At 40.6% G+C, this 13,210-nt stretch overlaps 1 protein-coding gene across 2 annotated transcripts in view; it reads left to right on the forward strand.

Moving 5' to 3' along the window:
• Positions 1–13,210, forward strand: part of tipin (timeless interacting protein) — a 46,947-nt gene that overhangs the window by 32,498 nt on the left and 1,239 nt on the right. For both annotated transcript variants that reach the window (XM_073032730.1, XM_073032731.1), the window contains exons 4-7: positions 2,494–2,569; positions 4,281–4,403; positions 6,949–7,012; positions 10,914–11,114. In XM_073032730.1, coding sequence (XP_072888831.1) covers positions 2,494–2,569; positions 4,281–4,403; positions 6,949–7,012; positions 10,914–11,114 — 464 coding nt within the window. The remainder of the gene's footprint in view (positions 1–2,493; positions 2,570–4,280; positions 4,404–6,948; positions 7,013–10,913; positions 11,115–13,210) is intronic.

Raw genomic sequence — 13,210 nt, forward strand, 5'->3', positions numbered from 1 at the left:
GTTGGACAAGTGATGATTTTGTGTATAGGGAGCTAGGTGCTAAGTTAAAAGGCAGGATCTCCAGGGATGTGATCTCAGGATAGCTACCTGTGCCACGTATCAGTGAGGCCAGAACTAGGAAGATTATACAGTTTAATACATGGCTAAGCAGTTGATGTAGGAGGGCTCTCTTCCAGCAAAGTTGGGACCTGTACAGAAGGGACAGCTTGCACCTGAACTGGAGAGGGGCCAATATCCTAGCAGGAAGATTTGTCAATGCTGGTTGGTGGGGTTTAAATTAGAGCTGCTGGGGGATGGGAATCAGTGCCAGAACAGTTAGTGGAGAGGTTTTGGAAACATGTTGGTAAGACTTCAGTCAGGAATCAAAAGGTTGAGCATAGTGCGACTAGTGCCCTGAGCTGCATATATCTCAATGCAAGAAGTATCATAGAAAAGGTGGATAATAATGCGGAAGGCAATGTGTAGTGAGGAGAGGCTTTTGATAGGGCAAGATTGCAGTCAACAGGATGAGTTGCAACATCAAAGGTGGACAGAATCAAAGAGGGTAAATACAGCTGAAGGTGTTGTATTTGAATGCACACAGTATATGGAATAAAGTAGATGAACTTGCAGCACAGTTGCAGATTGGCAGGTATGTTGTAGGCATCACTGAATCATGGCTGAAAGAAGATCACAGCTGTGAGCTTAAATGTATTGAAAGGACAGGCTGGAAGGGAGAGGTGTTGGTAAAAAATGATATCAAATCATTAGAAAAAGGTAACATGGGGTTGGAAGGTGTTGAATCATTGTGGATAGAGCTAAGGAACTGCAAGGGTAAAAAGACTCTGATGGGAGTTGTATACAGACCCCCAAACATTAGTAAGGATGTGGCCTGAAATTACAACAGGTGATAGAAAATGCATGGCAAAAAGGGCGATGTTACAATAGTCACAAACAAGAAAATCTGCACTTGCTGGAAGTCCAAGCAACACAGACAAAATGCTGGAGGAACTCAGCAGGCCAGGCAGCATCTGCCGAAGGGTCTCAGCGGGAAATGTTGACTGTACTTTTTCCATAGATACTGCCTGGCCTGCTGAGTTCCTCCAGCATTTTGTGTGTGTTGTATGTTACAATAGTCATGTAGGACTTCAGTGTGCAGTAGAATGGGAAAATCAGGTTGGTACAGGCGAGGGAATTTCTAGATGTCTACGAGATGGCTTTTTAGAGCAGCTCATGGTTGAGCCCAACAGGGGATCAGCTATACTGGATTGCATGTTGTGCAATGAACCAGAATTAATTAGGGAGCTTAAGGTGAAAGAATCTTTAGGGCCATGTGATCATAATATCGAATTCACCCTGAAATTTGAGAAGCTAAAGTCAGATGTTTCAGTATTAGAGTGGAGTAAAGGAAGTTACAGAGGCATGAGAGAGAAGTTGGCCAGAATTCAATGGAAAAAAAACATTGGCATGGATGATGGCAGAGCACCAATGGCTGGAATTTCTGGAAGCAATTTGGAAGACACAGGATATATGCATCCCAAAGAGGAGGAAGTATTCTAAAGCAAAGATGACACAACCATTGCTAACAAGAGAAGTCAAAGTTAACATAAAAAGCCAAAGAGAGGCTATATAATAGAGGAAAAATTAGTGGGAAGATAGAGGATTGGGAAGCTTTTGAAAAAAACAAGGCAACTAAAAAAAGTCATTAAGAAGGTAAAGATGGAATATGAAAGTAAGCTACCCAGTAATATTAAAGAGGATTCCAAAAGCTTCTTCAGATACATTAAGTGTAAAAGGTGAGAGTGGATATCGGACTGCTGGAAAACGATGCTGGAGAGGTAGTAATGGAGACAATATTTAAAGCAGAGGTTGATAGATTGTTGATTGATCAGGGCATGAAGGGATATGGAGAGAAGGCAGGACACTGGGTCTGAAAGGAAAATTGGAATGTCCTAATTCTGCTCCTATATCTTATGGTCTTAATTGGTCATTGTACATTGTCCCATAATTAGACTAGGATTAAATCGGGGGATAGCTGGGCGGCGAGGCTCAAAGGGCCGGAAGGGCCTGTTATGCGCTGGATCTCAATAAGTAAATAAATGCTTATCAGCAAAGTTAAAACATGTAGCATAAAGGGTTATTAATACCATGGATTAAAAATTTGGCTAACAAATTGACTGCAGGGACACAAGAAAATAGGAGCAGGAGTAGGCTACCAGGCCCCTGAAACCTGCCCCAGCGTTCCATATAATCATTGTAAACCTGTAATGTCCTCAAAACAAATGAGCTGCTGGGCAGATCTCTACAGAAGCGGTTTGACCCGCTGAGTTCCTGTAGTAGTTTTTTTTTCCTCTCTAGTCTCTGGTATCCGCAGTTCCTTGTGTGACTGTATAAATCCCACTGCTGCCCAAATGGGATTTGAATTGAAGTCTCTGGTTTACTAGTTCAGGATCTGAACCATTGTACTCAGAAGCAGCAGAGTTTTACTAAATATTGTTTGTTTTTGTATTAAAGATTGACTTCAGATCGAGGATTGCCAGCTTTACGAAACTTGTTTGATGGTGTCCGATTCAAAGGTAAAGGACATGAGGTAAGCCAGGGAAACAGACAACCACCCTGCTAGAACTCGCTCAAAAATCAGCTGCCCACGTTGAAAGTCAGATCATTTCACTCACTGCTCGTGCTTGCTGGCCTCTGTCAAAAGGAATAACGAGGTGATGTTCATGGGCTTGTGAACCGTTCAGAAATCCAATGGTGGAGGGGAAGAAGCTGTTCCTAAATTGTTGAGTGTTCAGGCTCCTGTACCACATCCTCGATAGTAGTCATGGGAAGAGGGCATGTCCTGGGTAGTGAGGAACCTTAGTGATGGTGATGTAATCTCCATGTACCACCACTTGAAGAAGACCACAATAGTGAGGAGCCCAGGCTGATTGCCAGTTGTCACCTGGGCTCAAAACTATGGAATCTGGGACCTACACCTTTTCACTTTGATTTTTCTCTCCCCTTATTTAAGAGGCTCTACTTTCCACTTGGCCTTTGCTCATCTGTATATTGCTGTATGTGGCTTTGTGTCAATTTGATAGTGCAGCTATGAAGATCTTGCAGTTTTCCACTGTAAAGGTGTTATATAAATATACATTGCCATTCTGCCCACATGTCTTTAACAGGTCCTGGTTAGAAAGCTGTTTTGCATCAATGTGAGATTTAATCACTCAGTGAACAAAGTTGCTGATGTATGTTTACATTTGTACTGTGTAGCAGTTTCATAATAAAACAGTTGGCTCCAATAGGAAAGTTCATAGGATAAGTGAGCCAAACTAGATATAAACAAGGATGTTGCCAAGACAGGAGGACCTGAGTTTATAGGGGGAAGTTGGTCTGGAGAAGACGAATCTCAGAGTTGTATACTGCATACAAACTTTGGTAATACATGAACCTTTGAACCTTTTAGACTTGGTCTTTGTTTCTTGAAATGAGGACAATCTTATAGGAATGTCTAGAATTATGAGATAAGGTGAATGGTAAGGCAAGCCTTTTCCCGGTGTAGGGAAATCCAGAACTAGGGTAAGAGGGGAAAGGGGCCTGAGGGGCAACATTTTCAAGTGGAGGGTGGTGAGTCTTTGCGTGAGCTGCCAGAGGAGGTGGTGAGGCAGGTACATTAGTATCATTGAAGAATTATTTGGACAAGTGATTGGAACTAGTTAGGTGGGCACTAGTCAGCATGGACATTGGGTATATTTAAAGCAGAGGTTGCTAGGCTCTTAATTAGTAAGGGTGTCAAAAGGTTACAGAGAGAAGGCTGGAGAATTGGGGTTGCAAGGAATAATGAGTCAGCCATCATGGAATGGTGGAGCAGACTCAATTGGCCAACTGGCCTAACTTTGCTCCTATGTCTTATGGACTGGTTGGACTTAAGGGCCTGTGTCCCTGTTGTATTGGGTCTGTGACTCTGGGAAAGATGTGTGCTTGACTTTGTATTGTTCATCCTATGGTGGACAAGCTCAGTGGAGCCTAGAATTCACTGCACCTGGTCCACTTTTTTATTATTCATAGTAGTTGAACCATCATCAAAAAATGACACTTTGATGAACATTATTAACTAACTTCAAATGGTTCATGCAATATGATCTATTTGCAAAGCAAGTGTGATATAATTTCAAGCACTCTTAACTATCTCGTAAGTACTTGATACTGATGGACATGCAAGATAATTGGGTCAGACATTTCTCAAGAATTCCAGCCAGGTGTTGAGCAAATATTTAAATTAATTTTATTCTGTTTTTTCCCTTGTTTGTGTTAAGAATGAAGATGTGAAGACTCTCCTGTGGCACATGGAACATTGGGCTCACAGGCTGTACCCCAAATTACAGTTTGAAGAGTTTGTTGCAAAAGTAGAAGTCTTGGGTGGTAAAAAGGAAGTTCAGGTAATCTTTTCAGTTGTATTACCTTGAGTTTTCCCACTGCTCTCTGTAAGGTGTGTGTACGTTATCCCCATGACTATGTGGGTTTCCTCTCACATTCAAAAGACATACTGATTGGCCACATTGGTATAATTGGGTTGTGCAGGCTCATTGGCTGGAAGGACCTGTTACCATGCTGGATGTTTAAATAAATATTTCTTTTCCATTCCAAATCAGGATGGAATTGAGTCAAAAATATTTTTTTTAAGCAGTTGACAGCAATTTAAAAATTAATTTGACACCAAACTGGATGAAGTTGCAGCAGAAGTTATTCATACGATTACATCTATTCTTGGATTGTGTATAGTTATTGATGGTTAGAGAGTGGTAGAATTGTTTCTATGGCAACCATTGCACAGCGGAGACTTAACCTCTGTTAGCAGCAGAAGGATAAATTGATGTCAATGTTTGCAGGCACTCCAATCAGAAAATGGTGGCATTAGATGCCATTTAGAGACCTGAGCTCAGATCATGGCATGCTGCTTCACAGCAGTACAGAGGAAGAGCTGTACTGTCAGAGAAGTGGACTTGAGACTGGTATTACAGGATCTGTTTTCATGGAGATATTGAAGAAAAGCAGAGAAGTTACTTGGCTGAATTTTATCTTTCACATATCACTACAATTTATTATTTAATCTTTATTACATTGCCTTGTCTGGAAACCTGCTGAGAGTAAATAATTGTTTCCTCTTTAACAGTAATAACATTTCAAAAAGGGTTTGACCAGAAGCATTAACTCTATTTCACTCTCCACAGATGCTACCTGACCTGCTAAGTGTCTTCAGCATTCTGTTTTTATAAGACCATAAGACATAGGAGTAGAATTAGGCCATTTGGCTCACTGAGTCTGCTCCGCCATTCAATCATGGCTGATTCTTTTTTCCCCTCCTCAGCTCCACTCCCCAGCCTTCTCCCCATAACCTTTAACGCTATGTCCAATCAAGAACCTATCAATTTCTGCCTTAAATTCACGCAACAACCTGGCCTTTACAGCTGCCTGTGGTAACAAATTCCACAAATTCACCACCCTTTGGCTAGAGAAATTTCTCCACATTTGTTTTAAATGGATGCCCCTCTATCCTGAGGCTGTACCCTCTTGTCCTAGACTCTCCCACCTTGGGAACATTCTTTCCACATCTACTTAACAATTCATATTTAATTTCAGGCCACTGCAGTAATCGCCTGTGAGTAATTAGAGTGGCTATAATTTGCTCATATGCTTTTTTTATTCACTTGCATACACTTCGTGGCCACTTTGAACTAGGTATTGCCTGTATGTAATAAAGAGACCACCGAGTACTGTATGTGGTCTTCTACTGCTGTAGCTCATCCACTTCAAGGTTCGACATGTGCGTTCAGAGATGCTCTTCTTCACACCACTGTTGTAACACATGGTTATATGAATTACTGTCATCTTCCTGTCCACTTGAACCAGTTTGGCCATTCTCCACTGACCTCTCTCTTTAACAGTTGTTTTCAGCCACAGAAGTGCCACTCGCCAGATGTCATAAAGCGGCCACTGGGTGTATGACTTGACATCAGGTTTCATTGGAAGTAACTCGCTGAACCTCATTAACAAATATTCCTTTAATCTGTGTTTATTTTGGAGCTCATGAACTAGCTGTTGTCTTGTTCAGTTTCCTCCCCCTGGTATGGTGCTGAGTATGAATGATATGATAGTTAATGTTCCAAACTGATGATCTTTCATCAGAATCTATGAAAGGTTAACCTGAAATATTAACTCTGTTTCTCTGCACAAGTGCTGCCCGACTTGCTGAGTATCTCCTGGATTGATTTCTAATATTTGTATATGTTACATTTGTAGAATGTAGTGGAGCCTCCATGTCCTTGTTGGTCCATACACTTGCTGTGTGATTGTGTACCAACACTCCTACAAACAACTTCTGAATGTTATTTGTCCACAAACCTTGTACTCTGTTTTTGTGCTTTAGTTATAGCTTTCTGTCAGCATTTACCCCTCTCACTTGTTATGTCAATATTCACCATTAATTTTCACCAGCTAAATTGCTATAGCATACAGAAGATGCCACTTTTCCCCATCTATTGTTATTTGGCAATTATCTTGTACATCATTTCAGATTCCTCACTAGAATCTTGATAGGATTGGAAATGTGATTAACCAATCCCAGTGCAGCAACCAGCTGGTGTTTGTTGTTTGGCCTTCAGCTATGAAATGCATTTGCACATGATGCCCAAGATCTTCAAACGTTACTCTTCAGATGCTCAGTGAAAAATTCCCAACTCTCAAACCACAAAATGGCCCCTGCTTTTCATTAATTTTCATAAAAAATGGATCATATGACATACGTGTAACATTAAGCAGTCTCGTCCCCAGGGACAAGTCTTGTATTTGCCTATTTTTACTTGTATAATGATGGTGTTTCTTCAATTGATTGTAGGTTGGCATCTTGTGGAGAAAAGGTAGGTCATTAATAATTTCAGGCCAAGAAACTTGAGACATTTTGTCACTATCAAATTTTCATTTCAGACCTGTTTGAAAAAAATTCGGCTTGATATTCCCATCACCACTGAAGACTTTACTTCCAATGAAGGTAGGTGCTTTTTTCCTGATTTTTTTTTTGTTCACAATTTTTTTTAGAGGTTCAGTGCTCCTTTAGATGAGCAAACATTAAAACTTCATTTTGGAGGTTGTTTCAGAGAAAGTTGGGCCTTGAGTCAGTTGTGTCTGCTAATTCTGATGTTTTACCTAGTTCACTAATGTCTATAATTCTCAAATTTGTTTCAGAGTATAAAAACTCAATGTCTGCAAGTCAGTTTTGGGGAGTTGGAAATGGGGAACGATTTGGCTAATAAAGATGAAAGAAATTAGCTTTATTTGTCACATATACATTGAAACATGCAGAGAAATGAACTGTTTGAATCAACGACCAACACAATCTGTAGATGTATTAGTTGAAATTATTCCTGTTTTATTAACTGCAGATGAGTAGTGGTTCCAGACGGCCAAGCTTGCAGTCATGTGCTGCTTTTTTCACTTTGACTTTAGTCGTGTTACGTAATTTCCTTTGCCGAATAAGTGAAGTTATTGGACTGACCCTTCCAGCATCAGACACAACAGTGTGCTTGTTGAACCATACACTCTAGTTATATGACATGAGGTCATACAATCTTTGTGCAGGATTAAACAAGAGAATACATTTCTTTCTTTTTCCCTCCACATTCTCGACCAGTAAGGATAGGTTTCCCTGAAGGATATCAGTGAACTAGATGGGTTGGTGCAACAATCTGGTTGATTTCAGATTTAATGTCATTAATATGGCCTTTTAATCTAGATTTACTATCTTGAATTTAAACGCTGGGTTCAGACTAATGGTTCAGTCTCTGAATACTAGTCTGGTGACTTAACCACCTCAGTACTGCATCTCTCTGTACTCATTAGTGTCGCACCAGGCATGCAGGATCTGAGATGACAGTCCCACTGTATCAGTTCAAATTGCTCATCCAGGAAAGTCTTACCTGAAGTGATTTGTCTATTGACTCGAGAGTTAGCATACAGGAGTTTTTCCAAGGTGGGTGTGTACAGCAGATCTGATGTCTGTGCAAGTGGCAGCATGGAAATGGGTGGTTAGCAAAGACATGATATTTATCCTTGTGCTTGTATGAGCAAATCTTTTATTTCCCTTTCCTAACCTTTAAATGTTAATGTGATTCTTGCTTCAATCACAATTTCTAATGGAGGATTCCAGTCTTGCAGCTGTAAAAGTCTAAATTCGAAATCAGCTACATTAACTGCTGGCAGCAGTACAAAACTTGCACGATCCAGAGCTGGCTTAATCCAGCACAACGAGCATCTGTCAACATGGTCTTCTGCAGTATAATTCCTCACCAGGTTAGGCAGTGAGGAATGATGGTGTATGGAAGGGACAGTTGGTAGAGCAAAAAGGGAAAACTCACCAATTTATGCCATCACCCACTAACTCAACTGGCTATCAAAATATTTCTTGAAATCAAAAATAAAGATTAAAAATGCATAAATATTTGGTGTTTTAATTTCTAAATGACCTATTGCTTTTTGCTGTTCGTCTCCTTCAGAAACAATTAATCTACTTCTTTCAGTTGCTGTTGATTTTCTTGACATACACTAGACTCTGAGAAGTTTGGTGTTGGGGCATAGTTGATAAAACAAGGTCAAACAAGCACAAGCTGAGACTTGTGTTTTATGCAGAATTCCCCATAGGCTCAGGACCATTGTTTCTTCTGCTCTCTGCCTAAGCCTTGTTACATGAACTCTTTCCAAAATGGTCCCACTTTCCTACACTGGCCACGAGTAGTACCAGAAGATTGGAGGGTAGTAAACTAATTCCTTTGTTCAAGAAAGATTGAGAGGAGATTTCATAGAGGTATACAAAATTATGAGGTTTAGATAGGGTAAATGCAAGCGTTTTTTTCCACTGAGGTTGAATGGGACTACAACCAGAGGTCATGGGTTAAGGGTGAAGGGTGCAAGGTGAAAAGTTTAAGAGGAACATGAGGGGAACCTTCACTCAGAGTGCGGAAAGAGGTACCAGCACAATTGGTGCACGTGAGCGTGATTTCAACGTTTAAGAGAAAATTTGGATAAGAGGTACGTGGATGGTAGTGGCATAGAGGGCTACAGTCCCAGTGCAGGTCAATCGATGTAAGCAGTTTAAATGGTTTCAGCGTGAATAGATGAGCCAAAGGTCCTGTTTCTGCACTCTACTTCTCTATGACTCTATAATACCCTGGGAAGTTACAGTCCAGAGAGTCTTGTGTCAGTATTGGGCAGACTGTTGGAGAGATTTCTTAGAGATGGGATTTACAAGCATTTGGAGAAGTGTCGTCTGCATAGGGATAGTCAGCATGAGTTTGTGAGGGGAAGGTCATGCCTCATGAACCTGATTGAATTGTTGAGGATGTAATAAAGCATATTGATGGAGGTAGAACAGTCGATGTACTGTATATGGAATTTGGTAAGGCATGGTGGGCTCATTCAGAAAGTCAGGATGCATGAGATTCAGGGAAACATGACCTTGTGGATTCAGAATTTGCTTGCCCACAGAAGGCAGAGGGTGAAGTGTATTCTACCTGGAGGTTGGTGAACAGTGGTGTTCCACAGGAATCTTTCCTGAGACCACTGCTCATTGTGATTTTTATAAATGATTTGAATGACAAAGTCGAAGAGTAGATTAGTAAGTCTGCAGATGACATGATGGTTGGTGATAGTGTGGAGGATACAAGGGGAAATTAACAGGTCACAGCGCTGGGCTGAGAATTGGAAGATGGGGTTCAATCCAGAAAAGGTGTGAAGTGATTCACTTGGATGCAGAGTACAGGGTTAATGGCAATATTCTTAGAAGTGTGGAAGAACAGATGGATTTTGGGGTCCAGGTCCATAAAATCCCTCAAAGTTGATAGGTTTGTTAACAAGGTCTGGTGCGTTAGCCTCCTTTAGTTGGGAGATTGAGTTCAAAAGCTGCAAGGTAATGCTGCAGCTCTATAAAACTCAGGTCAGTTCTGGTTTCCTCTTAAGGAGGATGTGGAACCTTTAGAGAGGGTACAGACGAGATTTACTAAGATGCAGCCTAAATTAGAGAGTATGTCATATGAGGAAAGGTTGAGTGAGCTAGGGGTTTTGCCTTTGGAGTGACGGAGGATGAGAGATAACTCAATAGAGGTGTGTAAGGTTATAGGAGACATTGATTGAATGGACAGCCAACACCATTTTTCCTAGGGTGGAAATGTGAGAGGGCATAATTTTAAGATGATTGGAGAAAAGTATAGGGGGATGTGAGAATAGGTTTCATTTACACAGTGGTGTGTGTGTGTGGAAAGCGTAGTCATGGTTAGTGGTAGAAACAGTTATGTTAGGGACATTTAAGAGACTGCTAGATAATCACATGGATGAAAAGAAAATGGAGGCCTATGTGGGAGGGAATTAGATTGATCTTAGTGTAGGTTAAAAGCTTGGTATATTATGGGGCGAAAGGCCTGTAGTATGCTCTACTGTTCCATGTACACAGAGGTGAGCTGACAACAATTCATTAATTTTAAAATACTGTCTCTGCTTTAGAATTTGGAGGGATCCATTGCTATATATCTAAACTTTACAGAAACCTTTGTTCCGGAATCATCAGCAAGCCTTATTATCTCATGAGGGGAGTTATGTAAATCCTTGAATTGCTGTGGGCTTTTTGGTCAGAATGCATCACTAAGTCAGTGCTGTCCTAGTACATTTAAACACGTTCTTGATTTTTGCCTTTCCTTTTATTGCATAAGGTAGCAAACTGCAGTGGGAAATGTGAGGTGACTTTTTGATAATATATCAGATGAACAGTAAATTAGACTTCCATTATAACAAAATTGGTTAAACATCCAGAGACTCATGCATGCTCTCGGAGAATTAACTTGAGAATTGTGATAAATCGATACAAGCAAAAGTCTCCTGCTGAATTAAATTATTTGCATTTACAGCTGTGGAGAATGAAGATGTGCTCCAAGTTGATAATCCTGAAACTTCATTCAATGCAATGCCTAGCCAACCAGTTTCAACATCAACTCCTTGCCCCAGCACACTGTCAGAGGAACAACGGCTTCGGATTGAAAGGAATAAACGGCTTGCACTTGAGAAACGACAAGCAAGACTCCAGTTGGCCAATCAAACTCCCTCCGAAGGTGATTATTAAGTGCTCCTTAAAATGAATTTACTGTAGGCAACTGTTTGATTTTTGTACCAAAGGAAATTGAAGTACTGTAACCTAGCTGTACTGAAGGCAACAATGAGATTTACTTTTATCTTCCTTCTCTGAAGGAGGATTCAATCTGGAGCTTATATGCATGGAGAAATTGGAATTTAACAGCCAGTGTGTTTTCTTATCACTTGTTCTATTACACAGTGATTACATTGGTGCTGGAATACAGTGTTCTGGTCAAATGTGGTTCCTACTGATAGGGCTTATGAAGTTGTCTGATATCTTGCATTAATTTGTGGAGCAAAAGGTACTTGGGTCCTAATTTAAGATCTATAACTGCTTTTCAAAAGCTCTCCTGCCCCACCACATGCATTGCTTAGTTTCAAATGAGGAGACTGCTTAAAATCTGCTACTTTAATTTTAAACCATGTTCAATGTCAAACACGTTTGATGTTACAGATACACACAGTGGCCACTTTATTAGGTACCTCCTGTGTGTCTGTAATCTTTTTCACTTTAGCCCATCCACTTCAAGGTTCGATGTGTTGTGTTCAGAGATGCTCTTCTGCACACCACTGTTGTAACTGTGGTTATGAGTTACTGTTGCCTTCCTGTCAGCTTGAACCAGTCTGGCCATTCTCCTCTGACCTTCCTCATTAAGAGGGCGCTTTCACCCACAGGACTGCCGCTGACTGTTTTCCTTTCTGCACCATTCTCTGTGAGCTCTCGAGACTAATGTGTGTGAGAAATCCTGGATCAGCAGTTTCTGAGCTACTTAAACCTCCCTGTCTGACACTAACAATCATTACAGATTGTGACAATATTTAAAAGAAGGCATTGTATTCTAGATTATTTTAAACAAAATGTTGGAGGAACTCAGCAAGTCAGGCAGCATCAATGGAAATGAATAGATATTTGACATTTTGGGCTGAGACCCTTCAGGCCTGAAAAGGATATTTTTAAACATCACAAAGTTTGAATTTAAAGTTTTGAACATTCAGTCATTCCCTCGATTTGTGTAGATTTCAATATACGTGATAATTTACTACAGTAAACCCTTCGTCATCTTTCTTCTGTACAACTAAATGTGATATTGTCCATTTTGGCAGGAAAACTGCAGAGTGAGGATCTGGGTGCCATCCCAATGTATAATTCACAAAAGGCCAATACAGATACACCAATTAAATGTGAAAGTTGATAATTGGCAGATGGAGTTTAATCTTGAAAAAATGTGAAATGATTCACTTTGAAAGATTGAACTTGGAAGCACAGTACAAGGTTAATGGCAGGATTCTTAGCAGTGTGGAGGAACAGGGGTATTTTGGGATAGATCCTTCATAGTTGCCATGCAAGTTGATAGGGTGGTTCTGGTGTGCTGGCCTTCATTAGTCAGGAGATTGTGTCCAAGAGCCACAAGGTGATGTTGCAGCTCTGTAAGTCCTGGTTAGATCATACTTGGGAGCATCTGTTCGCATTATTATGGGAGGTTTGGAGAAGGTGCAAGGTCCAGGATGCTGCCTTGATTAGCAATCACGTCTTACAAGGACAGTGTGAGTAAGTTGTTTTTCTTTTTGGAGCAATGGAGAATGAGGGGTGATTTGATAGAGGTGTGGATAGTGTGGACAACCCAAGGACTTCTTTCCAAAGGGTGACAATAGCTGACAGCAGAAGACGTCCTTTTAAGGTGAGCACAGGAAAGTTTAGGGGAGAGGTAAGTTTTTTTTTTAAACAGAGTGGTATGTGCATGGAACGCACTGCCAGGGGTGGCGGTGGTAGAGGCAAATACATTAGGGACATTTTATAGATTCTTAGAAAGACACACAGATTAAGAAAATGGAGAGTTATGGGTGGTGTAGAAAGGAAGGGTTAGATTGTTAGTGGAGTAGGCTAGAAGATTGTGGGTTGAAGTATACTGTACTGTCCCATGTTCTAAAAGGAAAGTTGTTCCAGTTAAACAGACCATTGGTAAGATCATAGCTGAAACACAGGACATAGAAATAGCCTCATTATTTAAGAAAGAACATTAATATATTGGAAGCAGTTTAGAGGTTTACTGGGCTGTGTTGTCTTCTGAGGGCA

Source organism: Hemitrygon akajei, chromosome 30 (assembly GCF_048418815.1).
Source record: "Hemitrygon akajei chromosome 30, sHemAka1.3, whole genome shotgun sequence".
NCBI lineage: Eukaryota > Metazoa > Chordata > Chondrichthyes > Myliobatiformes > Dasyatidae > Hemitrygon > Hemitrygon akajei.